The 27,734-nt window shown below is 42.1% G+C and overlaps 1 protein-coding gene across 1 annotated transcript; it reads left to right on the forward strand.

Moving 5' to 3' along the window:
* Nucleotides 1-4,469: 4,469 nt before the first annotated feature.
* Nucleotides 4,470-27,721, forward strand: LOC121110124. Its single transcript, XM_040695767.2, has 6 exons — nt 4,470-4,544; nt 5,082-5,198; nt 7,168-7,356; nt 8,444-8,539; nt 10,546-10,802; nt 26,791-27,721. The coding sequence occupies exons 1-6, from the start codon at nt 4,470-4,472 to the stop codon at nt 27,068-27,070; spliced, it is 1,014 nt and encodes a 337-aa protein (XP_040551701.1). The 3' UTR covers nt 27,071-27,721.
* The last annotated feature ends 13 nt before the right edge of the window (nt 27,722-27,734 follow it).

Here is a 27,734-nt window from a genome sequence, read left to right on the forward strand (position 1 = left end):
CAGTTCTCCTGCTCCTTGACTAGAACCCATCCTGACACACAAGCCAGGGCAAATGCTTTTCATTGCACACCCCATGCTAGCGCTATTTGTGTTCCTGAATGTGATCACTAGAAGCTTGCTTTGTCTCTTACTGCGAGATGCATGTTGGCATTTCTTTAGAAAACCTGTGAATACCACAGAGGCTCAAGGTGGACTTAAAGATGCTCAAGGTCACAAAACAGATTTAACAGCGTGACTGTACTGTTCAAGCATAAGCATTGTAGCCCTTCATTCAGAGTGATTTTGCTGCAGAGCAAGTTGGGCTGAACGAACCACTGGAGGTTGTTTGCATGGAACTGCAACCGCAGACAAGAAGATGGTTCTCTGAGGGCATTACCAGCATTTTCCTTGAAACATTTGCTTCTTCATGGAAACTTCCATCTATTAGCTTAGCTTGTTAGTTGTAAAGCCCTATGGTTTGCTAATCTTCTTCCTTCCTTAGCTTTTCATTTCTTCAAAGTAGTGGTTACAGACTGGAACCTGCAAAGTGCTGAGCGCTGTATTCCACATCAAGCAAAACTCTTAATGTTAATCATGCTCTGAAAAATGCTGCCAGATTAGAGCTAAATCTTTACACATCCCCTGTATCTCTCCAGCTGGGTGCCTTTTTCGTTCATGTAAAAGCATGGCTGTGCAGTTAAGGCACTGAGCTTGGGCTGAGGCAGTGCTAAGTCCACTTTAATCTACTACAGCCTTCTTTAATCATGTCCTAATTTACGAAATAGAAATGATAAATATTTTGTCTTTCTGATTCTAAACTCTTGGGATGGCATTTATTTCTTAGCCTTATAAGAACATTAAGACCTTATGCGGTGCTACAAATGAATTCTGTCTCTTAGAGGGCAGACATCTAAGCCCTGGGCTGACTGGCGAGGATTCCTGCCATCCAGCTTCAGAGCAGGAATGCCCTGGGAGGGCTTCTTGTCGTTGGCTCTGTGCTGTCTAATTGCACAGCAAATAGCATTGGTGCTTCAGATAACGTTTTATTCAAAGCCTTTTATTTCCAGTTAAATAAAAGAAGAGTATATTTCAGATTGTCTTCACGTGCCTTCATGTGAAGAAAGGCAATGTTTTAGACGTTTTGAAATTCAATTCAAGTAATGAGCATTCATTATATCTACATTTTAAAGTGCCAGTTTCCAGCATCTGCCTAAGAGAAAGTATATCTCACTTTTTCTCTCTACCTTTGTTAGTAATTATCATAATCACAGGGTAACATCTCATTTTTTGCAGTTTTGTGTATTCTCTGAACAATTCTTACCCGATTGAGCTTACTGTCCCTGTCTCATTTATTTAATTAAACATTAAGTCATTGAACTTTTAGTATGCCAAGATTACTAATGTGGCAAAATAGTAATCCATTAAACATCCAGACAGTAAATCTACCACCTACCTCTTTTGACGAGGTTATAGTATGCCATACAATTAATTATTTGAAGCTTGAAAACAATTTCTGCGAAGTGCAAAATGGAACTATTACATCTCCATTAAAAGAAGAAAAGTAATAACTTCTAAAGGTTTAAAAAACCTTTAAGCAATATCTGATGTATGTCGCTGCTACACAACACCTCCTGTGAAACATTTCTTGCTTGTAAAGGCAAGATCATACCTACTGTTCTGATAACAGTGATTTACTGTGCTGTCTGTTTGTCCATCAGTGCATCTATCTGTGAGTTAGCACGTTCCTAAAGCTCTTCACAAAGTTGACTTCCTTTTTCAAGCCAAGAGGTAGAGGTCTAATAAGCATCATAGGAAGCAGCGCACTGCTAAACTGATGATGGGTGGATGAGGGCCGAAGAGTGGCTCTGAATTAACTTCCTGCTGGCTGATGTTTCTGGAGGCACTTTCTCAACCACAGCAGAAGTCCGTCGTAATAGTCATAGAATTACAGATTCATTAGGATTGGAAAAGACCACTTCAGATCATCGAGTCCAGCCACCAACCCACCACCATCATGCCCATTATCCATGTCACTCAGTGCCACATCTACATGTTTCTTAAACATCTCCAGGGATGGTGACTCCACCACCACTCTGGCAGCCTGTTCCAATAAGCATTCCCAAGTGCATCATTTTGTATTTTCTTATGGTTTTACTGGCCACACTTCAGCTGTTGTCCTCTTTGTGTTATGCACTTTTGTGCTTATGTGGCTCTGGTGTTATCAGAGGAGTAAGACTTTGTTGGTAGTATTTGAAAATATAGTTAGAAATACTCAACCACTGGAAAAGTTAGGACAAATCTTGTGAGCAATATTGTTATTTGAAAAGAATCCCACGAGGCTTTCCTTGGCTGTTTGCCTGTTCATAGAAATTATTACATGTATATGATATAGACATCCATAAATACCAGTGAATAAGTGGGTGATTAAAATGATAAAATCGTTATAAAGGTTATTCAAATTATAAAATCATTTATATTAAGTTACATAAATAAATACTGTTGCAGTCAGAAAGTGAAAAGACTCTTCATTCATTTTTCCTGTAATTCACTTCAGGCTCCATAAAGATCCTGAAGGAGAAAATGCCTTCTTTTATTTTGCTAATACCAGTTTGGCCTTTCTGTGAGGGTTTTACAAAGCTAAAGGAGTCACTTCAGTCTATTGTAATCCCCTTTTTGTTTCAGAGAATATATCCCAGATTCTCTGTTCTTTAAGTATCCAGTAAGACTCTTCTTGTTTGTTTTCAAAGGAAGCGTCCATAAACCATTTGAAAACAACATAATTAAGGTCCGAGCTGCCTGTGACATCTCTCACATGCGTGCCCAGCTGTTCTGTTGGTTTTGCTTGTTATCATCCATCACCAGATGATAAAAGAATAATTCTGGAGATACTGATTGCTTAATTAATTGGAGTTCTTTTTTTGTTGTTGTTGCTTTTCTAAGGCTCCTGTTTGTAATTGTAATGAAGCAATAATATAATACATCCTTTATGGTCTTAATGCTGTGGACTTTTCTTTGCCACACGTAATTAAAATTCATGAGGTAGTGGTTTAGAAGATATTAGAAGAAGGTTCCTGTGCAGAAATGTTGTATACTGCAACATAATTAAATAAAACAGCAAGTCTTTAAAGTTAACTGGTGTACTTCATTTGGCCATTTAGCAATAACTTTCAAATAGAACTGTGGATTGCTGAGAGCAGCCTGATCTTAAAACAAAAGCATCCCTTTGGAAACAGATACTAAATAGTTGTAACTGTAGAGTCATAGATTAGTTTGGGTTGGAGGGCACCTAGAAGACCATCCAGTTCCAACCCCTACCGTGGGCAAGGATACCTGCTGCTGCATCTGGTGGCTCAAAACTGCTTCCCTTCCAGGGAAGGGGCACTCATAAGAAGAATAATTTTGTCTTTCATAAGCAATTATAAGTGTATGAAAGTGTCATTCTTAACCTGCCATGAAAGTGTTGAAAATGTAGTATGTCCTCTGTGAACTGTGGTGATTTTCCCAAACCTGAAAATATTTTCCCCAGAATAATGAAAAATGTAGTAGAGTAAAATATAGTGAATACTACAAAATTAAGTGGATCTTGGCTGTGTTCTGAGGAAATGTATTTACTCTTTTACTCATTTAACATTGTGGCAGATCATGTGGTTAACAATGAAGAACCACACAGCAATGAGTCATCAACTGTTGAGTGGGACATCACGACATTTCACTTCACTGTAGATGTGGTGAGGATCCATTAACCTTCTGAATGGTCATATGCTTGATGTGGCTGGTTTCTAAGTTTCACAAGTTTCCAGGACAGAAAAGTGAATTGTCTAGTCTGGGAAATATCTATGTTGATATCTACATAGCAGAACAGAAAGGATTTGCTTTGCCGTAAAAGCATTATGCTCAAAGCAATGAGAACTATACAGCTTTGAAACTAATAAGAGATGGGTATCATCTTTCTGGTATCATCTGGTATCATCTCTCATTTTCTGAGTGCCTGAGCAGTGTCTCACCTCTGTATCCTTCCAACACGTGGCAATAGTGAGCCCTTCTAGCTCAGGGCAGAGATGGATATGTATCAGGTCTCTGAATCTCTTATGTGCTCCTCTAGAAAGTGCTATTTCCTGTCTCTTTTTCACAGGGGAAAATTCCAGAGGAATGAGAGTAATTTAAAATAGCTGCTCTTAAAAATAGTATTTCTGCATCCAATAGCTTTTTCTGAGCTGGGTAATCACCTGGAAGGCAGTTCAGTCGGCTGCCTTCAGGAATTTATCACGAGTGTATTTTAATGTCATTTACGTTTTTATGTTGTGTATTCCAAAGGCCTGTGGTAAATAAAGCAAGTCTTGTTTTAGCGTGCGTATTTTAGCAGATCAAAACTTCAAACCATCTAGCTGTCAAATGTCAAAAAGCCTCAGTTCTGTACATGTGACAGGCTTAGAGGAGGAGGAATACGAGTAAGCAACTTGATAAACGATTTCAAAATGCTGCTGGGGCAGATGAACATCTCACCCAGCCTGTCACAGCCCAGGGCAGAGCCTGGCTTGCTGCTGCTGTTTGAAGCTGTGTGTGCGGTGGGTGAGAGAGACTGGGGATACTGCTGGAGGCAACCTGCCCCACCAGTGGATCTTGCCTGCTATTCCTTATTTCTTCAGCTCTATGATCCTCTGACCATTCGCAGGAGCAGTGAATATCCCAGGAGGTCTCCCACCTTCCCTTCATCAGCCCTTCCTTTCTGGCAGCTGCTGGGCTGAGGTTCAGCTGGTCCTTCAGACATCCTACGAGGGAAAATGCAGAGCACCCCACAGAGTTCAGGAAATACCGTGTATATAATAGTCAAAGGTTGAGTGCAATTCTTCTGTATGCCAGCCTGTGTTAGCAGCTCTCTGAATTTTACAGCAGAAGGAGTTGCATGAGCAGTTCACAGTACATGATGTACCCTTCACCACACACCAAAGCAATCTGATATCTCCATTAGCCACAGATAAGTGGTTCTTGGACAGTAGTTACTGTTTGTTCAACACTGAGATTGAAATTAGATCAGTGTTATTGCTCCTAAAAGTGTCCAATGTTCTCATATTTGTTTTTTTTCCTTCCACTTTCTTTTTCAGTGTACTCAAGTGAAGTTTCTTCTTATCGGAGTGAAAACCAGAGCCAAAAGACTGTCAGGTATGAGGCACGATGGTCACAAAGATGGCCACATGGATTCTATGTGGTGGAATAGCATGGTAAAGACTTTTGAAAGAATTAATAGTGCGTCTTCCTTGTAGGAGGAAAAAAAAAAACCAAAGCACTCACATACATGACAATAGACAAGATCTGTGCCTGGAAATATCTTCCCGTAGAGCTCCGTCTTAATTCTTTCTGAAGTGTAATAGTTTTAAATTGATCCAGGAGAACTTCGCTAATGATATAATCAAACTTGCATCTGTACTCTGTGCTTTGTGGCTGAACTAATTTAAATGCTAAATGGGAATCAAAGAAGCGGCCATTATGCATACGAAGGAATGAGTAGTTTTAATCTTATTTGCGTTGTGGTCTTTCGGAGCTATTGATTAAAGCGACCAACAATCTATATTCGATTCAGAGCAAAATGCCACATCTTATGACACATATCACAAGTCAGATTCTTGCTGTAATTTCTAACCTCAATTTTAAATACTGTCAGCATCATCTAGAATTAGAAAAAAGAGCCACTCATCACCATACCAAAAAATGCCGCATGATTTAAATACCTATAGCTGCATCATTTACCCAGTTTTATCCTTTCATTTTGCTAAGCATGAGGTTGATGATTAAATTGGTGCATAATTATTAGCAACACAGAGGCTGTTGTCACATTGCACGGTTTTCTGACCAGGTGCAGGCTGCTTAGATTCAGTCGGAGCCTGTCTGTCAGTTTTCTGAACAATCCAGCAAAATAAGTGACTGATTTCCTGTTATCATCACAGAAGCAGTTTTCAGCAGATTGTCACAGTAAACCTCCTTTTCTGAATAGTGTAATGAACATTATGGTGTTTGCAAAAGCATTTTTTTATATATACACATGTATAAAGTTTGAATGTAAAAGCATTAACAGTCTGATCCTGGTATCTATCTCTCCAGCTCCTTATCTGCATCCTTTCATTAATATCCATCCATTTCACTCAAATGTCAAAGTCAATCAAGCACTCTGTGGTCATGCAAACAGAACAGAAGCACGGCCTGCTAAATTAACCCAATGTGATGAGGACTTTAAAAGATTTAATTTCTTTGCTCTGCTCCTCCAGCACACTTTCAAGTTTAGATGGCTGGTTCATAAAGCATGCACCCACATCTTCAGTTTAAGCAGGGACAATGCAGGCTGTACACTGAAAGAGCAACCTTTTGCATCAGCTGGATCAGACTAAATAGTTGTATAGGGTAAGTATCCAATCTAAAAATAAAGATAGTTCAGCAGGAAGAGAAACATTTTCTTAGGGTGCTTTTAAAGTATTATTCTGTGAGATAAAAATAAGCTGGAGAAAGCAACCCATAAACCGTGTTTTATTCTTTCGCTATATTGCACTGTAAATTTGTTAGTGGAATCGACATTTCTACCTCTCCTTGAAAATATTCATCTTCTGTACCAGCATTGGAGCTGGAGTGATGCGGAAGCTTTCAAGTGCGTCCTATTTCCCTGTGAAATAGCAACAACTAACCAGAAACTCATGCACAACAATTACACCCTAACAAGCCTGTTTATTCTCCGTCGACGAAGAATATCGTCATTTGTTCAAAATATTGTTATTCTCTGTTATTCACAATTTTGCAAAAACAACAGTAAATTACCCTGAGTGTTTTAGAAATAGGTTATAAAAGCAGCCTGATTTCACTTAATGCATACATACAACAGTATCATGGAGCGGGCTGCTTTCTTCATCATTGGAGGGAAGCACAGCGCTGGCAGAGATGACTAAGACCCTACACAAAAGAAAAGTCCTACAAGTGTTGGGGGAAAACATGTTTGTACTGAAAAAGATGGACTGAGAAGTAAAGGCAAATTGAAAACAGAGGAGGAAAAAGCTAAAAGTTATATATTTAGGAAATGGATCAATCATTTATTACCAGTGACAGATTCTAACAGAGATCATTTAAAAATCCAGATTGATGGTTCATCCTTCATTTTTACTCGTATAACAGTGTCACATTGCTAGTTTTGTGTTATTCTGTTGGCAGAACAATCTTTTAACAATCTGTACCATTGGAAGTGAATATTCAAATTTAAATGAGGTTTCCTTCCCTGATAAGAACAGGAAATCTTTCCAGGAAGAGTGGATTTGCAACGCCAGAGCCACTTGTGAGTCCCCGGTGGCTTTGCAAGTCACAGGAATAGAACTTGCACCCGGACCTGGAACTTGGGAACAGGTTGTGTGTAGGAATCACCATTTAAAAAGAAATGACTTTAACACCTTGCTAAGGCAAATACATGTTAACAGCAACTTTTACTTCAAACCATTGGCCCCAAAAAGATGAAAGGGTATGCTAGCCTGGGAGCAGGGAGAGTTTTATACTTTCTGATGTTCATCTAAATACTCATGTTCATATTTTTTTCATGTAATATCCTTGCGACATCCCTCTGAAGTGGAGAAGAGTCATGACTGTCATTTTACCAATGGCAGTGTGAGAACAGAGAAGCTCAACTCCTTTGATTTGGCTCAAACATCTTGCTGATGTGCACAGAGAAGGTTTGTAGTGAAACATAAACCCCAGGCTACTGCCCAGTTAACGGCCATCCTGTCTCTGGGAAACTGTTGAATCTGGCCTCGGGCCATAATTCATTCTTATGAGGGCCATCATTAACACAGTGGCTTCTCCTGGCCTACAATGAGAATATAGGCTGTGAAGAAACTTAAACGTGTAAAAATCCCTGGCAGATATTGCCCTGGTCATAGGTGGCTAATCATCAACATACCTCAACAAAGAGGCTGAAAGAGAGAGAAGTATCATTTTATTGGCATAATGATGCAAGTGGTCCAGTTCTCTTAAATTCTTCCTGAAGTTCAGAGGTGGCAACCTCAAGTCTAATTTTAGCTGAAGTCAACTTATTTTCTCTTGGTCAGATGAAAGTTCTGTGAAATTCAGGGCAGTGGCTGCACCTTAAAAGCGCACTTCTTTTACTTTCTCTGGACAAGGACTGGAGAGACCCGCCTTTGGTAAGTCCAGATGCTTAAACTCTACCTCCACAGAAGATTTCTCAGTCCAAGTGAGAAGCTCATGGTATCATCATGCTCTTCCCTCCTGTTGACACTGGGCAGCTAGGCAGAAGGTGAAGACTTCTGGCTGAGTACACATGGGATCTTGACTCTGCCCTAGCAGGTAGTAGAGCACAAGCTGGGATGGGTAATTCTGGTCCTTTTCTACTTTGCGCAGTGATGAAGTAATGTAGCCTAACTAGGTCACGCAATGAGGCTGTGGGAAACATGGCCAAAGAGGATCTTCTATTCCTTGACAGATACTCTACCAGGAAACTACTGTTACTGCTCAGTACGAAGAGTCTCCACTAGTGTCTTTCTACAGAAGACTCAGCTTGGATGTCAAGAGAAAGCAGGTATTGAATTTCAGCATTTTTTCTTTATAAGGTCGGTAGAGAGGAATGATCCTTTAGCTTAGATGTCCCTGACCACTTGCAGACACGGGTCTACCTTTTGCCACAGACCATGTAAGAAACCTGTGTTAACTGTATGGACCAAGGCTTCTGGAGTGCAGACTCCACTGAGTTGAACATGAGTGGCTGATTTAGGTGTCAATCTACGTTAAAATGGCTGTAAATATTTTAAACCAGAAGTTGAAAAAATATAGTAGATACTTGAGGAACAAGTGACTGACTTTTAACACAATTACTCTTACTTTTATTCAAAAGTTAGCATTATAAGCAGAAGGCTTCTGTCATTTCTTGGTCACAGATTGCCTTCTTCTCATTGCCTTCCTCCTCCTCATTTCTTCTCTTTGCACTAAAGAGAGGAAAGCAGGGTAGGTGAGAAGAAAGAGGGAAAGAAGAAGTGTTCAACTGACTATTGTAAAGGATGTATTCATTTTCTCAGCTCATCTGCTCTTGGAAAGAGATCAAACACAAGACAATCCACTTATTGACTTGTGCCAAAATACCTGGATACTTGTACCTGAAAATGGAGGGTCTGACGTCACGTACTTTCGCAGGCAGACATGCTTGCTCCATGCCAGAAACCATTCCTGACCTACCTCTCTTGACACCAAGTTTTAAGAAGATTATAATGGAGAGCAATACTTTCTTTAAAATATTTCAAATAGCCAAGGCTATTTTTGCCTTTCTAGCACATGCTGTGGGTTGATACTCACACAGGTTTTATTAAACGTGTTTTCTTCTTTCTGTAAGCCAAAAAAAAAAAAAAAAAAAAGAATGAGTTTTCCAAACAAAAAGGGAGGTGGTAGTTTTTCTAAAAGACACCATCAATCAAGAAATTCAATTCGGTTTTTATCTCTTAATGCCAGAAAGGAAGCGAGGTTCCATTTGGGTCGAATGTATGAGCTCCCTGACTGGCACAACAAACAGAAATATTCAATGGATTTGTAATTTACCCCAGAAACCGACTGGTCTGATTGAAAATAATGATGTCTGACTGTGCAGGGTCGGTGAGTTGCCCTTTGTTAATTCACAGCTAACCAAGATATTCCATGCACAGAGGCTGGAAAACCAATTACCTATTCTAAGAAGCACTGGTAGATAAAATGTCCCGATTAATCACACAAAATATGCATATTCCCTTCGTTCTATAACTCCCATTTGAAAACGGTCACTAATAGTTCTGAATGAACTCATTTAGTTGCTGAATATCCCAGCGGGGTTGGTTATTTATTTATTTATTTATTTTTAAGCCAGATATAATTGGAATATATTTGATATATGAATCCTTAGGCAAGAGCATAGTGGTGCATATAAACTCACGTCAAATATATTTATACGCATAAAATGTGTATGTGTAAGCAACAAATGAAGCTCGCCTACTCTGGTGTATATCATAAAAAGCTGAAGATTATTAAATTAGAATGGCTACATTATGCTAATTTATTTTTTATTATCAGCCTACTAGAACATTTTACTGCCAAATGTACTATATTGCAACATACTAGTATGCTAATGCACTCGTGTTTAAATAATTTCAAGAATAGAGTTTTATCCAGGATACTTGTTCTATACAAATCATCTGTGTATGAATTCAGTTACTCTTTCAGTGCACAGATACTAAAGAATACAGATTCTTCTGTTGTTGTCCATGCAGTCAGTGGGACATACATGAGAAATATTTCCTTAAAATGTAAAGTGAAATTATGCATGAGTATGCAGCTAACGGTGAGACAGATCAAAAAGAGTACTGCAGACAAGAAGTGAAAACCTGCCGAAAGAGATAGCTGAGGAAGATGCACATACACCACACATCTCGTTTGGCCTTCTGAGGCTCCCTTGCAGGTCATCACGTTCTCTACTGAAGACACTCAGTGCCATCCGGGGGGCTGGTACAGGGGGAAGGTGTCTGTTTGCTGTTCATCCACACACAAATACAGCCTACTTTCTCTCAGATTTTCAGGCACAGATCCTCACTTCTCGAGCCGTCAGGATGGAAAAACAAGTCACTGGGGCTCTGGAAAGCAGAATTTTTCCTCTCCCACACACGAGCTGCTTTGTCTGGTGGTTTGGAGGGAAGCGGTGCCCGTGCTTCCCTGCTTTCGTGGAAGGATGACCTGGCTGTGCTGTCAGACTTGGACCAAGCTCCAGAGACCTTCTTTGGGCTGAAGGGTTTGGCTCTCCAGCCATGTGAGTGCCATCAAATAAGCAGGTAGGGAACAGGTAAGACTGGTGCTGAAGGCTCCCAATGAAAGCACATTGATTAGGATGCAACTCCTGTGTTTCTTCCTATTTCTTGTGCTGAGGCTTTGGCCATACGTGCATTTGCAGTGGATGTTTCTGAAGCACCCCATCTCTTTCCTTTATTTGAGCTGAACCTGAAGGCACACTGGGCTACCATCCAGCAGACAGCTCATGAACACTCACTGAAAATATGTTCTGGTATTGTTGTATGCAAACACATCTGCCCTGCAGATACTGTTGAGCAACAGGAAGAGTATGCAGGCTGCCAGTTTCAACCCTGGAGCCCACTTGTTGTCAATAAGAATTCGTTTTGTCCGGGGAAGAGAGCATTTAGGGAACCTGCAGTGCCTGCTGTAGCCTTCCACTCCACGGGCCTCCCTGAGAGAACGTGGAGACTGGTTAGGCCAGGGCTGGGAGCAAGCCAATGTAAAAACCCTAAACACACCTCCCCGCTGCTCCTGCAGGCTGCCTGTCAAGCCCATCAGGAAGCACTGAGGGTACTTACGAGGTGACACCCAGCGTCTAAAGGTGTGAGTGCAAGTGGGTTCCTGCAGCACCAGGACCACGGCCCTGCCTTCACCCATCCTGCAGGTAGATGGCAGGATGCAGTCACTCATGCACCACAGGTCGTACTGAAGTGCCACAGAACTTTGTTGGATAAACATTGCTATTATGTAAACAGCTCTCTGTCCTGAGAGAGGAGGTGTTTTGCAAGCATATCTGTTTTCCAAGCTATTTCTTAACTATGTGGGTGTCTGAGCTATGAGGAGGAAAATAAATCAGAGAATTTGGGCAGATGCACATGCGCCTCTATGGCTGGTGATGGTTTTAAGATGTTAATGAAGTGATGCTTGTTTTTTGTTCAATGAAAATCCGTTCTTTGTATTTTTGCTATATAAAACGAAATACAACATGAGAGAAAATGTATTCAATTACTCCTCACTCCGCCTTAACATGAAATTGCTTGGCGTTGTCTCCAATAAGCCTAGAAAGAAAGAAGGAAAGTACAGATTGCTCTGTACAAGATATAATTTTTTGTGTGTGTGTGCATTATATTAATGATCTCTGCCCAATTTTGTAATAATAAGGCAAATAAGAAAAAAGCCTCCGTTGAAAACCCTGGCTTATAATCAGCAATTACAAATGGGTAGTGCTTCATTGTAGGGATTTTTGCAGTCATTATGGATAGTAAGAGTCTTGTTTAAATATTTGAATACAGTTTCCCAGAATCAGTTAGGTACCTCACTGTAATGACTCTGCTGATGGAGCTGTCTGTGCACTCACTGCCCTTTTTTTTGAGAATGTGGACTCTGAAATCTATTGTATTAGATTGTTATCTGCCTTGGTGCAGCGCTGCTTTCAGCCACAGGTGGATAATGAGGTCCCAGGATGGCAGCAATATGGGAGAGCTCTGTAGGGCTAGAGGAGCAGTAGGTATTGGATACCCCACAAAAAAAGGCATTTTCTGAACCAAACCAGACTCTGGAAGCACACAGAGGATGAGGTTAACCAGAGGCATCCTCCAGCCCAGAAGCATTTCATACCATGGCACCTGACTTTTTCCAGCTTCAATCACCTACTTCTTCCATGGGGAGACTGCAGCTTTATCCACTGCTCCTCGGCCTTTCATTTACCAAGAGACCTGAGGGTTGTGACTTACTCAAGGTGACATCCTTCCTCAAATGTGAGGGAGAAGGTTTCACTAACCCACGCTGAACTGAGACTGGGAGATCTGTGCGCTGCACAAAGAGAAAAAAAGAAATTCCCTTACTTGTTTCACAGTCATATTTTCTATGACTTAACACAGAGAGTTTTACAGATACTTTTAGTGTTGAAAAGGATTAATTAAAAACTTCTCCAAAGTTTGAATAGAAAAGAATTGTTACTGAGGACTAGGTATGATCTGAGAACCCAGTAAGCTAAGCCACATCAATCCTTGGGCACTCAGAGCATTACAGACCTGTCCCGATTATGAAGGAGCTGAACCATACCTTGGAATTACTAGGTAATGCTGTGGAAATTGATCACTACCTTAAATATCATAGCCTTTCTTGTCCCAGCCTTAAGCATTTAAGAGACAGTACTATTAGTCAAAAGATAATTATTCATTAATTGATTTTGTACAATGCTTAGCTGGGAGGTAATTTATATTCTTGATTAGAGTAGGAAAAGAATGCAGTTTCTAGAGTAGAAAAAAAATGCAGAAATACTAAAGAAAAAAACCTAATTTCTTGATGTTTTTCATTAAGGATAAAGAGAGTAAAGATGCCAAGAACAATCCTAAGAGTTCTAAGGAATAAAGCTGTGCACCAAAGGGAATCACAGTACTTCACACACCAGCAAAAATGTTACGCTGTGTTAAAGAGTGTGTGTATAAGTCTGCACTCAGGTAATGTGCAAGCCTAGGCATCTAGCAGATTTAACATAACTAAGATCGTCTTTGAGTTTCTATAATTGATGAAGACTATTTGATTTTGCCCTGAGCTCTTATTGTATCTTTACATCTTTCTGTATTTCTGCTTGCATCTAAGCATTTGCAAAGCCAAGCTTCCCAGATCAAAGCTGGAAAAAGTCACATGCAGTGCTTCTGGTTGTTACATGCTTCTGGGCTGGAGGACGCCTCTGGTCATCCTCTGTATGTATCTGGAGTGTGGTACTGATCAGGAAATGTCCTTTTTGGGGGGTTATCCACCACCTACTTGTGAATCACATTCTTCCTACTGCACACCAGCTCAGTGATTATTCTGCTCACAGCAGCCATCCCAATGAGCAGTGCTGTGCCAAAGGGAGGGGAGGCTTTCCCTGTGGCAGGGCTATAAAAAAAAAAATCATCAAACAAAGCCAAAAGAAAGAATTTAGAAGTGTAACTGCATTGGGCCCGTGCCCCTTTAGCATGAAAGTCAAAAAGCATCTGCATATTGACTGAAAAGCCCCATACCTGCAATGTACCTGGGACTGGCAGAAATGTCCAGATGTTCCCCATAAAGCTCTTCTGTTGGTGGTTTCTAATCTGTGTGTGACTTCCTGCATGACAAACCCAAAAGGAGATGTGCATGTGAGGAGTATGCAGGCAATATGAATGTGCTGTCTGGGTTGAATTCATCTTTTGTGCAGTTCAGCAACATTTCTCTGCTGGATTTGGACTCTCAGCTTTTACAGAAAAATCTGGATTGAGTTGAACTTGCATGAACCAAGCCAAGTCTGTAATTACTAGGTCTGGCAAGGAATGTGTCTCTTTCCTGCTTATTTTGTATTTGCCATTGTTAACAGAAGTGATTGCCGCTGTTATTCTCACGCCAGTCTTGAATCTAAGGAGAATTCAGAGAGATGAGGAACTTGATCTGAGAGACTGAAAACATAGGGCTCAAATTAAAGCTCTCTGCAAGCAAAGAGAAGGTTTTTAACTCCAGCAATGCGGGAAACAGTGGGTGGCAGATAATATTTTTCCTCCATTGAATGTGACAGGTTGGAATATCACCTATTGTTTTGTGAGAGAAATTGGTACATTTAGATTAAATCTTGAATTATATGCCACACAACACAGACTTAGATCTGATTTTTCCTTTTATTACTGTTTCTATCAAGCATTGCTCCTCTTATTGCTTCTTCTTGTTTCTCCTCCCTTGACTCTTGTACCCACACCCTCTCTACAAACATCACTCTATACTTTTAAGTGCACATCTCTTTTGAGAATAGATATAAGAAATGCCTCAGTAAGTTATGGAAGGTTTTTTGGTTCTTCCTCTTTGCTTATCAACTGCATATTATTCTCACAGTGCTAACAGTATTCCCCCTTCCTTGTATATCTGTGCTACAAGAGTGGTAGCAGTAAGGGCAGAGGAAGGAAAGAGTAGCACCCACAGTTCACAGTTCTTGTAAGGGAATGTGTGAGGGTGAGTGTCCCATTGTAGCATCACTTTCCAAGAATGGGTAAAAACATCTTGAGGCCTCTGGATCCCTTAAAAACAGAAATCACTGAACCTCTCTCTGCAACCGTATTCCTTTCCCCAGCACGCTCCACCAGCTCAGTGGTCTCCAGCAGCTCACAGCTTGCATAGCCAAACACAGTACACTGACAGGAGCTGTCTGCTTCTCTTTCCTTCTGTCAGATGCAAAACCTTCTGCTGACGTTGCACTGGGCACTCCAGCCCAGCCCAGCACACCTTCGCATTAGTGTTACTGAGCCTGGTGGCAATACTTGCCTCTTTGATTTCCTCTTTGAGGTTCTCTGCAGACTCACAGAGACATTCTGATGCCAGTTATACTCAGTTTTACCCCATAAATAGGTAGTAAGGGCTGAAATAAGTCTTACAGTTGCATGTTCTGACGTTTCTTGTATCACAGCCTGCAGGACGCTCCAAATTGGATTTGTTTTTGACCTACAGTACTGATTTTAGAACAATGTTTAGTCTTTGTTCAAAAATTGTGCTCAAAAGACTTTTTTCTACCAAAACCAGATTTTGCATCTCATTTCTATTCTAACTATCTCCAGCCTTAGCTTTTACCTACTTGCTTTTCATTATCTACTGAACCGAGTAACAAGTTATCAAAGTTATATTCCCTTGCAGGTACTTACAAACTCATCAAATTACCTTTTAACCTTTATTCTGCAGTGTTATTAACAGGTGCTTCCTCTGGTTCTTTAATCTTTCTCAGCTCTGCCTCAGTCCTTCTATTTATCAGTGTCCTTTCCAGGTCATGATATTCCAGACATGATTACATCAATGTTCATTACAAAACTAGGACCAACTCTTCATCCTTTTAGGGGGTCTGAGGTTCCTTTTTTGGCCATGGAACTGAACTGAGAGCCCCCATGTCTTCCTGGGAGCAATGTTCATACTTGGGTGAGATCTCATATTTTTAAGGGACTGTTTCCCCAAACTGACTGCGCCGAGATGCCCCCCTACCTTTATTTCTAGACATAGGACTACCAGCTGGTCTCAATACCATATTTTTAGCTCTGCTTACCTTGCCATGTGGTAATAATTGTCTCAGCACTGAGTGTTTGCTTTTAAGTTTTGGGGTTGGAATGAGATAATCTTTAAGGTTTCTTCCAACATAAGCCATTCTGTGATTCTGTGTTTCCTGTTTTATGTGCCTCACTTCTGGCCTATATACATGGAGGAGAAAGTATGTGTGCATTTTGTGATATGCAATGACATACATCAGCTGTGATTCATCAAAAAACACCATAAATCCCTCTGCATTGGTCATCTATCATCTCAGCTATAGAATTCTCCCCCAGAGAGAGTGGGGGTGCTTTGTGCTATCTACATTTCTCATCAGTGATGACTTTGCTTCCTTTCACATCTCAGGCAAATGTTAACTGATATAGGATGAATACAGGATCCCCACTGAACCTCACTAAGACCGCATATCTTTAGAGTGACATTCTGGTATGTGGTTGCTTGCCATTTTTAATCCATTTAATGTTTTCAGTGTTGATTCATAACATTCTTAATTAATGTGGTTGTTTTTTTTTTTCTTTCTTTTTTTTTTTTTTGCAATATATGGTACTGACTGCATTACAAGTCTTGCAAAAGCCCAAATATAGCAAACCTGCTACCTCTATCAGCCAATTTGTAATCTCATCAAAGAAAGATACCAAGTGAGTTTGACAGGATCTATTTGCCAAAAACCCTGCTGAGCGACAACAATTACGCTGCCTTCCTTTTATTCCCTATTAATTGAGTCCCATATCAGCCATTCCTTTATTTTGCCTGGGACTGATGTTAGTCAGTCTGAAAAAACTTGTATTTACCCGAGATGTATCATTTCTTCTCTAATTTACTTTTTTTTTTAGAATATTGGCATCACATTACTTTCACCCATCTTCTGGAACTTCCTTACTATTAAAAAAGTTATTGAGAAGTCAACATCAGTGAAGGGGTTTTCATGTAGCTCCTTTTAAACTCTCCTATGCTACTTTTTGAGACTACTGGCTATAAATATGCCAAAATCAATAGCTCTTTTTTGACGTCCTTCTGATGCACTGTTGGAGTGAAAATTGTTCCATGATTTTCTTATGAAGTTATTGCATCACCTGATCCTCGGCAGTTATCTACTGAAGTTATATACAGCACTTATTTATTGAACACCTTTTCTTTTTCTGGATTATTTTGGGCAATTTTATAATTCTCAGTTCCAATGTTAGAGTTCCTCTTGCTCCCATGAAGCTCAAAGTGTCCTTCTGACTATTGTTAGCCCAATTTAGCATAAATTTACATCCTTTCTCATCACCGGATTTCTTGTGTTAAAACTCCTCACTTAGAGTCTACAATCAAATGTGCGTAATCATTTATTTTCTTTGGCTTTTTCTTTTCTTCCTTGTGCCTTTTTCTTTCTAAATTTTAATTGTGACCTTTACTTTCTGTAATAAGTAAAAATTGATTTTTAGCTGGTGTGATCTTGAACAGCTCCAAGTGATCATTCTCATTTTGTCCATTGATCTTCTTATACCTGGTGATTTGGACTCAGGAGGCCTAACAATTTCCTTAAAAAGTAATCCCAATGAATAAGCAAAACAGTAAGTGAAATAAAAGCCAAGACTTCTGTCAATGGCTTCTGAGCGCTAGTTGTTGTAAATCCTCTTGATCAGAGTTAGCGCACCTTTATCAGCAGCGCTAAAGCCAACTGAGGGGAATGATGGAATCACTGACAGGGATAACTCCTACACTAGCCCTGCCAGAATGGAAACCAGGTCACCCAAAAACCTGAAATTGCAGGGGAATGGCAGAATGACATTCTGATCTACAAGAGTGAGGTGGGTCCTCACTGGAGATGCTCTTAGCCTAGATTTAGTCTGCTCAGTGCTCATGCTTGCAGGGACATGCAACACAGTCTGAGCCCGGTGACTCAGCTGATCTCAGGAGGAGCTTTAAATTAGCAGACCGAAAAAAGCAAAAGTCTTCGTGCTTCAGTGCCACCTAAACAGGAACTGAGGTGGGAAATGGAGTTATGTGGGATAAGTCATCATGTGAGATTTAGAGTGTGATTCTTTAGCAGCGCGGTTGAAAGTGCTCAAAGTCACTTGGTGGCTCCATTTTGAGAACAGCTGACTTGTTAGGGCCCTTCGTGCTCCTCTACAGTTTGGAGCAATTGCAGTTTGGTTGTTGAGATGATTAAACTCTTCCTGAGTCCAGAAAATTTTGCATGGTGGGAATCTGCTGAACGTATTCATGGAGATATTTCATGTGATGACCAAATTTCTAGATCTGGGTACTGGTCAAAGCAGAAAATCAGTGAATCTGACTCCTCAGTGCATTAAGAGAGGTATTCCCTGTAGAGAGATGGACAATCTTGAGTCCTGGCTCTTGCTCACGCTGCACCTTTAAAACGCAAGAGGCATATATACTTTTGTTGTGTATATACCATAAACCATCCCTGGAGCAAAGGTCAGGATAAAGGACTCTTCACACCTCAGAAGAACTTTGTTCTTCCCAGGAATTCACATCCTGCTTTCCTTGACAAGAAATGAGAGGTTTTGGTCCTTTGATATCACCCACTACTTTGCAGTTAATCAATCCCAGCCAAAGGGACTGCACTTTTACTGCATTCCAGCACAGGGCAATTTGCTTTGGGAACAGGTATCTTCTCCATGGCACTGGTGTTCTTGGGTTCTCAGTCACCTCCAGACTGTGGGTTCCTGTGGGACCACTGGCCCATGCAGTGACAACCTCAGCAGTGTGCACTTTGTAGTCCGTGGGAAACACAGTATAGCAGGGAACACCTCTGAACTCATATGGAAGACATTGCAATTTTTTTTCTATAGATGGCACAGTCCATTGACTTCATTAGGGTCTTTGCTTTTAATTTCCTCACTAATTAACATTCTCAGACTTGGTGCTTCTCTTACCTTTATTACCAGGGTTCTGTTTGGAAATGTTCTCCATCTCCCTTGGCTTTAGTTACTCATCTGCCAAATGCAAGGCCAGCCCTTTCCCACTTCACAGGGCATGCTGGAGCTGAATTCACTGCTGTTTATGAGATGCTTGGACACTTCACTAATGGGCAGCCCGGAGATCAAAGAAGTCAGCAAAAAATACGGTTTCAGTGAAATACACCCGGAGTGAGTCTGACCTGTATTCGCACTGCTGTATCACATCAGCATTCAAAGCTACTGATCAATGAGACTTTGGGAGTCCACCATGGGAATAATTTGTCCCTAAAAGCTGCACAGGGCTAAAAAGCCTCCCCAGTCAGATGGTGATGCTACATGCTAATTGAGCATGCCCTTTTTGCATGGATCCTCTTCAGTAATTTAGTGGGCTTGGCTAATTTTTATTTGAACTTCCTAGAAGGGCAGGGACCATTTCTGAGTTTTATAAAATACATAGAACTGGACAATCAGGCTCCAAGAGACCTCCTTTTGTGAGTTCCTTATACCATACTTCTATTATCCTTCTCATTACTGAACGTTAAGATCCTCTGAAAGCAGAAACGTGCTGAAAGCACTGGTTTCAAACACAGTAAACAGTAGGATTTAGATTGCACCTGAAAATATATCTGAAACTGTTTTTGAAACATAGCTGATAAGAGTCCTGTCTCTGATGTGAGCTGATCAGGTAGCCACACTGTTATTAAAAAGGCTATCATGTCCTGTGCCATCGTATTTAGAACTATTTCCATTAATAATTAGATAGCCTGAGTGGCAGATGAATTAGTATCGTCTTTTCCAGAAGGGAATGCAGATAAGACCTCAAGATAAGCAAAGGTTTTCCTCTGTGTTTCCATCTACCTGTTTGGAATTGGGGTCCATGTTTTGCTGTCACCTGTATTCAAAATAAATATATCAAAAATACGAGAATATAAATCCAATAATATTATCATCACGGCAATGCAAAAGTAACGACATACTAATTTTGTGCTGCAAGGCCAGTAAATTAAAAGCAGATGTGCTAATTCATCATGGCAGAAGATGTGTCACAATTGAAAAGCACCACTGAGACTGAGGAAGTTACAATAGGGACTGGTCTCATCTAACACCTTTAAATAATAGATCTTCTTTGCCTTGTGATTTCCTCCTACTTGGCAAAAAAAGAATAAATAATCTGGCAACTTCTGAAGAACGGGAAACCACTACTATACTCTGGACAATTAAAAGCAGAAGAAAACTACAGAAGTTATCCAAGCAAATACCAGAATATCTCTGTCAGTGTATTTAGCAATCATGTCAGTTCTTATAGCTGCACAAGTTTTGACTGCTATGAAACAAATACATTTTGGGGAATTACACTGCACAGCTGAGATTTTGCTTCCTGGGAGCAATGCTTTATTGGTTCCATTTGAACATACTGTGGTGTGCAAATGATCACAGGTTTGGCAAGTCCTGTGTAAGGCTCTGTATTTATAAGGCCAGAAACAGATGTACAGATCGTTTCAGAGACATGCCTACTTTATATGGTCGCAAATACTGTAGGGATGGGTACCTTAAGAAGAAAAATCAGGTCTTTGAGTATCCTGGTTGTTTTTCTTTCAAAGAACGGACACTCTGCGTATCAAATCCATGCTTTGTCAGCTGCAGCTTGCAGAGCAACGGCCAAAAGCTGCATTAACATACACTTCCATGAAACTATTGCTTGAAGCTCCTGAGAATCCGAGCAGGACTTCCCCCAGCCTGGAGTCTTCGTGCAGGCCGTCCCTCAGACATTGGCAGAGCCCTGCCTTTGTACACGTGGCATGGCTGGCTGCATGCCACCTTTGGCTTCCAGCTTGCAGCCGACCCCTCCAACCTGCCCACGCTGATACTTCCCAGACTTTGGCTCCCATTCAAGTACTATAGCTCCAGCAAATCCTTTTGTATTTTCCTGCTTTGAGTGGAGGTTGGACTAATGCGAAGAGGGAGCCAAAAGTGTCTCAGTCCGTTCCTTTTCTCAAGGGAGAGTGTACAAAAAAGGCATTTCCGCAAGATCTTATCCTCAATTATAGATTACAAAGTGGATAACTCCATATTTACCTATGCAGTCTCTCAGCTGACCACAATTAAAGGGTGAAATTACCAATAGCACAGTGGCAGGTTGAGGGCCACCACATCAGCTCTTGTCCAATTGCTTCTACTTGCATAAAGAATATCACTGCTAATTTTTGTGAAATAAAGTAGGATGTTTCTAAGATAGAATTTGTTACTTATATTCTTGTGCTTTTCATATCCAGAATATACCTGTGGTTACCATTGCAGCTGCCATGCTCTTACACTCCACACTGTACCAGTTAGCAAGAAAAGAAACCAAGAACACAAACAGAATACCAGATAGATCTCTTTTTCCTGATGTCAGATTTGCTGAATTAATGGTTGAACATGGAATTTATCTGGCGGAGCTCATTCACTAGACATGAATTAAGATATGTTAGTAAGATGCAGACAAACTGTTCGAAGTCAGAGCACCCCTAAGACTATTTGTGTTTTAAGAGGACAAGGAATGAGGAGCATCTCCCAGTGGAGTCTCAGTTACCTTAGGTGAAATACTCTGCAGCCACTTGCCTTTTCTTGTTTTGACCATAGGGTGAGTCTGGGCCACTTAAATCAGGAGCCTACTTTTTAGATAGTCAAAGCTAGTAAATCCCATCCCGTATTACCATTGAGTTCATCAATATATCACCCCATCTCCTTGTTTAGATCCCCTTTTAAAAGTGCTGTAGCTTTAGCACCGGCGGTTTCCTGCTCTTCATGCCTTGATGAGTAATAAGGTGTCCAACATACACAATTCTGAAACCATCAGGGATAAAGTTTGCTCTCAGCTGTGTCACTGTTTCAGGACAGGAAGCAAAAGTGATTCTGACTGTGCTCGGACTGTTAATCTGCTGGGCGATTTTTTTTATCTGTATAATATCCACATTTTAAGCATAAGGAAGTTTTTCAGCTCCAGTGCCTTGGATGTAGATGAATTCATTGCTGTGCACATATCAGTAAGTGGTAATGCTCTATAAATGAACGCACATAGGAGGGTTTTTCAGAAGCCTTTGCAGATGTCTTTTGTATATCTGCCTCTCCGATTTATTCCCTGCAGGTAAGTTGTGTGACTGTTCTCTGTATGAGCGCGATTGGATTTCTTCAGTCCTTGGCACAATCCCATCACCCTCTGCTATCTCTTGTGTTTCAGGCAAGTTTTTGCCGTTTGCCTTTTCAGGCAGAGTCATCTCAGCACAGTCTCACAGTGCAGTCTGTTTGGGCTTCTCTCACTTCTTCTCCGATTTCCCTCCTTAACAGGACTGCAGTCAAGACATACACTGAGGCAGAGAATGGTTATTTCTAGTAATTCTGGTTGTCTTTAAGTCATGACAGCTTTGCCGACTTCCTCATCTTACATGCGTGAAAAACCACTTTCTTTCAGTGAGGATAAATTTCTGTTTCTGATATAGACTCTGTTTTGATTCATTTGCTTTATACCACTACCTTCTCGTAAGCTGTTCCTTGCTGACTCTGTTCACAGCAGTAGACGTGTTCCCAGAGGTTGCATTCTGATCTCCATCCCAGCTTCTCTCTCTTTGTAGTTCTTTTGTCCCGAGGGGGTAGGAAAGGAAAGAAGGTGCAGCAAAACAAATGTCATTACCGTTGCAAGTACTGTTTATAGTTCTACTGCTTATTTGAGTATCATTGCATTCATGTCAAAACAGAGCTTTTTACCACATGTCCCCGGGACAATTGCTGATGGCCCTCTGACCTTGTTGTGGCACTTCAGAAGTCTCTCTGGCTGTGTTTTCAGAAAAAAAAAACAAACACCCAACAGCTTTCATTTTAAGATTCCCCTGAAACCAGGTTTTATTTTTCTGATTTCTAGTCATATACTGCAAAGACTGTGAGTCAAATTTTTGCAGGGCCTTCAACGTGAACAACGTGGTCTTAAATAACAATTTATTCCATCCTGGTTTCTGCAGCTTACAGTCAAGTGGTTGTATGGGAGCTGTTCGTGTATTGCCAGAAGTGGTCCATGCCACGGGAGGCTGCTAAGTTGCGAAGTTATAGAGTCACAGAATCATAGAATTGTAGAATGGTTTGGGTTGAAAGGAACCTTAAAGATCATCTAGTCCCAACTCCCTGCCTTGGGCAGGGCCGCCGTCCACCACATCAGGTTGCCCATGGCCTTGAACCTGGCCTTGATTGCCTTCCGGCATGGGGCACCCACAGCTTCTGTGGGCAGCCTGTGCCAGGACCACACCACTCTCTCAGTGAAGAATCCAGCCTAAATTTCTCCTCTCTTAGCTAAAAGCCATTCCCCCTTGTCCCGTCACTCTCTACCCATGTGAAATGTTGATTTCCCTCCTGCCTATAACCTCCCTTGAAGTACTGGAAGGTCACAGTGAAGTCTTTCCAGAGCCTCTCTTCTCCAGGCTGAACAAGCCCAGCTCCCTCAACCTCTCTTCAAAGAAGAGGTGCTCCAGCTTTCTGGTCATTTTTGTAGCCCTCTTCTGGATCCACTCCAGCAGCCCCACGTCTTTCTTGTGCTGGAGGCCTCAGGTCTGGACACAGTTCTGCAGATGGGGTCTCAAAGGGGCAGAGCAGAGGGGGATGATCACCTCCCTTGCCCTGCTGGCCATCCCTCTCAAACATCCCTGCAGCACAGTTTTCTACAGGTTGGGAAAGTACACAGAGCGAACAGAGTAGCATGCTTTTCTTGTTCTGAATGAAAGCTGGAGAAGCCTGTTCTAGCTGCTACTGAAGAGAAGACAGATGGACTTTTGGTTTAATCACTGGATTTTCCTCTCTCTTCTGTTTTCATGTAGTTTGTTTGTAGCCAGAACCATACTTCTGGTGGAATATAATGAGCCTTCTTAACATTTACAGGATGCACAAATACTCTGCTTGAAAACAGTGCTATTACCAAGTAGCCGGGAGGGGTCATTGCTCTGGGATTACAGGATGTTCTGTTCGACTCTTACTGCTACGTACAGGGCAGCTGAATAAAAGCACTGAAAGGAGCCCATAAAAGTCTGGAAATGTGTATTGGTGTGATGCATCAAAGTACAATGAGAAGCTGTTCTGAAAGTGTTACTAAGCAGGCTGAAATTGGCAATACCGTAAAGTGTGCGAGAGAGATTTTTGTAAATCAACAGGCCAATTTTCTGTCCAAATAGGTTCAGATAAATTCATGTGACTACCGAATAATTATACAGTGCTTATCTGACTGAACTTCCAGTCCCAAAGATTGAGCATTTCTGGACAGTTCGCTCAGCTACGGAAACCTTTAGTGAGACATTTTAATTGCACGAGTGCAGGCAACATCAGATGATAAAATCTGCCATTTCCAGGTCCCTGGTAGCTCATCTGTCTTCCTGGGGCTCCAGCTTTTAATGCTTTCCTTGTACTTGCACATGCCTTGTTCTTGTATTTAAAACAAGGGCTATTAGTGGGCTGTTATGGAATGGTAGTTCAAAGTCACTGACCATATGATCATAGAATCGTTAAGGTTGGAAAAGATCACTAAGATCAACTGGTCCAAATGTAATGGGGTATATTTGTAATAACAATAATACAGCTTTAATTCAGTGAATACCACAAAAAGCATGCTGTAATTAACATTGTTTCCAGATTTAATAATACTACATTTAGCTTTAATTATGGCAAAAAACCACGCTTTAATGCAATCATATATATTGCCATTAATAAATGACGTGATTTTATTACACTTTTATGCTGCCTGTGGAAAGATATGTTGGACATCTTCATGTTCATGGTGTTGCCCGATATTTGCAGGCTAATCAGCTTGAATCTTTACATACAGCGTCACTAAAACATAGGTAAAATCTGACTGTTATCTTCCTTTTCACTTTTTCCCCACAGTGATGTACCCTCCGTTGCTCTCTATTCAAACACAGAAGTTTCTATCCTCAAGAAGTCTCTGAGGTGTCTTCTTAATCCTGAAGGATGGAATAGGGTGTATGCACACCTCTGACACTGAGCAATCGGCGCTGTGGAGGGCAGAGTGTCTTTCCAGGCTATGGCCTGTGTGGGAGTGCTGAGAGGCCCTTAAAGCAGCAGCAGGAGTTAACACTGGAACGATTTCCTCCTAAATCATTTGGATTAAAACGTTGGATTCCTCACTTGGGATTTCCTAAATTGAATGCTGGCACTGTACAAGGAGGAATATCCTGAAGTTACGCAACAAGTGGTATGGTTTGGCACCCCGCACAGAGTGGGGCGTGACTGGGAGACGTTTGTGAAATGGTTCAAAGGTGAGAAAGTCACGTCCAGTGCTGAGGGCACAGGAGGTGGCTGTGGCAGAGCCAGGCTGGAGCGGAGTACTGTGGTGATGGCACGTCATCCTGCTGTGTAGGGCTGCAGTGCTGTGCCTGCTGGTCCCCTGCACCCCTCAAAGCTGACAAAGCAGATGGGTGCAAGGTTTGGATTTGGCAGCTTGCTGGATTTGGCGTGGCACAGGGAAAGTGATAGAAGCAAAGCACAGTTGCTCACATTTGCAGTGTCACAGGGGTCAGACTGCTTCTGGCCGAGTGCCAGATCCTGCACTTTGGCCACAACAACCCCATGCAGTGCTACAGGTTTGGGGCAGAGCAGCTGGAAAGCTGTATAGAGGAAAAGGATCTGGGAGTGTTAGTGGACTGCTGAGTGAATGAGAGCCAGCAGTGTGCCCAGCTGGCCAAGAGGGCCAATGGCATCCTGTCTTGTATCAGAAACAGTGTAGCCAGCAGGAACAGGGAGGTGATCCTCCCTCTGCGCTCAGCAGTGGTGAGGCTGCACCTCGAGTACTGTGTTCAGTTTTGGCTCTGGACCATGTTCAGAGAAGAGCAATGAAGCTGTGAAGGGTCTGGAGCACAGTTCTTATGGAGAGAGGCTGAGGGAGCTGGGATTGTTCAGTGTGGAGAAGAGGAGGCTCAGGAAGACCTTATATCTCTTCAACTGCCTGAAAGGAGGTTGGGGCAAGGTGGGTGTTGGCCTCTTATTCCACGTATTTAAGTGATAGGATGAGACGTAATGGCCTCAAGTTGCACCAGAAGAGGTTCATTTTGGATATCTGGAAACATTTTTTCTCTGACAGTGTGGTGATGCACTGGCACGGGCTGACCAGGGAGGTGACGGAGGTGTTTGAGAAATGTAGAGACGTGGTGATGAGTGACATGGTCAGTGGGCATGCTGGGGATAGGTTGGTGGTAGGACTAGATGACCTTAGTGGTCTTTTCCAGCCTTAATGGTTCTATGATTTTACGTTGAGTCAACGTGAACACCTTCAGTGTTCTTCAGTGGTGCTGCAGCAGTGTTGCTGCTGGGGGAACAGAGTGCGTGGGGTGCAGCAAGGCCACGTGGTGGGGCACGGTGTCACCCTGTCCTCAGCTGTGCTGCAGTCAGAAGCTGCAGTCGCTGGCTATGCCATGGAAAGTTCCTCACATGCATTAAAATTCTTCAGGCAGCGTTTGATAAAAGAGAGCTGCGGTCTCGCTGTAAGGTTTGTGGCCAATGCACTACTGAGTCATGAAGAGTTCAAACTATTTTGACGTTAAGGGCTTTGGCATTTTCTTTGCTTCCATGGCTTGAGATGGACACAGACCAGCGAGCTTCCTCGCATGCTGCAGGAGTCATTTACTTGATAAGGGTTTTGGGGACAATGTAGAGTGATGGAAATGATTTCCGGCTTTACTCTTGCCTGACGATTGTTTTCCAAAATATGTTCTATGATTATTAAAGCAGTAACTACATATATTAATAACTATAGCAATGAATAACTACCTATGATGCAGTATATGCCTAATACAATTTTAGAAGATCTCTTAAAGCTTTCTGTCAGCATGTCTGATATTCTTACTTGCGCGGTTGTTATTTTACCTTCAAATTACAGCAAAAATAAGATCTGTTTAGAGTCATGATTTGTCATTCCAACTGGAATTAGTCATTGGTCATCAAGACACTAATCAAATTACCTGTTTCTGAAGAATTAATTCAGTTTTACTAATACGTATGAGTAGTTGCTAACTCCACCAAACTCTTCAACAAATTCTTTCTTCAACAGAACTTTGTCTGAGTTGGCTTCACCCTACCCAACGTCAGCACTCTGCTGGTGGGTGTCTCACCCTGCTGCCGTCAGTGCAGAAGGACACGTTGCTGAGGGATGCCCACCCTGCTTACAGTCACAGAACGACAGAATACCCCCAGTTGGGAGGGACTCACGGGGATTACCGAATCCAACTCCTGGCTCCACACAGCACCACTCAAACCATATGTCTGAGAGCACTGTCCAAACCTTTCTTGAAGTCTGCCTTGTCTCAGAGCTCCAACGTATGAGGGGTTAGCTCGCTGTAAGGTGCCCATTTCTCTTTTAGGACTCAAGGTCTGGGCAAATTTTATTAAAGACACCCCAAAATCAGGCATCTTGGGCAGGTCAGTCCCCGCAGCCCCATCCTGAGAGAAGTTGTCGTGTGCCATTCAGCAGGGGGCAGCCACCGTGGGTCAGAGCAGGATCCCGTGGCACTGGTGGGCTGTTTGCCGTGGTGTGTTGTTCAGGCACAGAAATATGACACGATAAGATTCAGGACAGTCTCTCAGAAGGCAGCCATGGGCGCTCAGGGCCGTCCCGGCAGTGAGTGCAGTGACAATTTCATTGCTGCCGCTCGGCAGTCAGTTCCCTGGGCAGGTAACTCTCGAGGTGTACTTATTTAGTGGGGGCAATGCCCGAGCCTGTGGCGCTGATTTGACATTTCTGGATGCCCCAAACCTTCTTAAAACCTTCTTCCACGCTTCCTTGGCGCTGAGTCGAACAGCACTCCCGCTAAACAGATCCAAGCTGGGACCGATGCCACAGGAGCGGGGTACGCCTCCTCCCACCCCGGTTCCCCCTCCCCCGCCGCTCTCGGACAGCCACATCGGGGACCCCCGAGCCCGGAGGGTACCCCCGAGCGGGATCTGCCCCCGTGCCGGTGCTCGTGATGCGGGGGACGGCGGCGGCGCCCGGCCCCG

Source organism: Gallus gallus, chromosome 2 (assembly GCF_016699485.2).
Source record: "Gallus gallus isolate bGalGal1 chromosome 2, bGalGal1.mat.broiler.GRCg7b, whole genome shotgun sequence".
Classification (NCBI taxonomy): domain Eukaryota; kingdom Metazoa; phylum Chordata; class Aves; order Galliformes; family Phasianidae; genus Gallus; species Gallus gallus.

Excerpts from the sequence above, each read along its gene's own strand:
- LOC121110124 (XM_040695767.2), top strand. The coding sequence starts at position 4,470 with ATGAACATCTCACCCAGCCTGTCACAGCCCAGGGCAGAGCCTGGCTTG. Across the intron at positions 4,545-5,081 it reads TGTTTGAAGCTGTGTGTGCG|TGTACTCAAGTGAAGTTTCT; the intron begins GTGGGTGAGAGA and ends TTTCTTTTTCAG. Across the intron at positions 7,357-8,443 it reads GACCTGGAACTTGGGAACAG|ATACTCTACCAGGAAACTAC; the intron begins GTTGTGTGTAGG and ends ATTCCTTGACAG.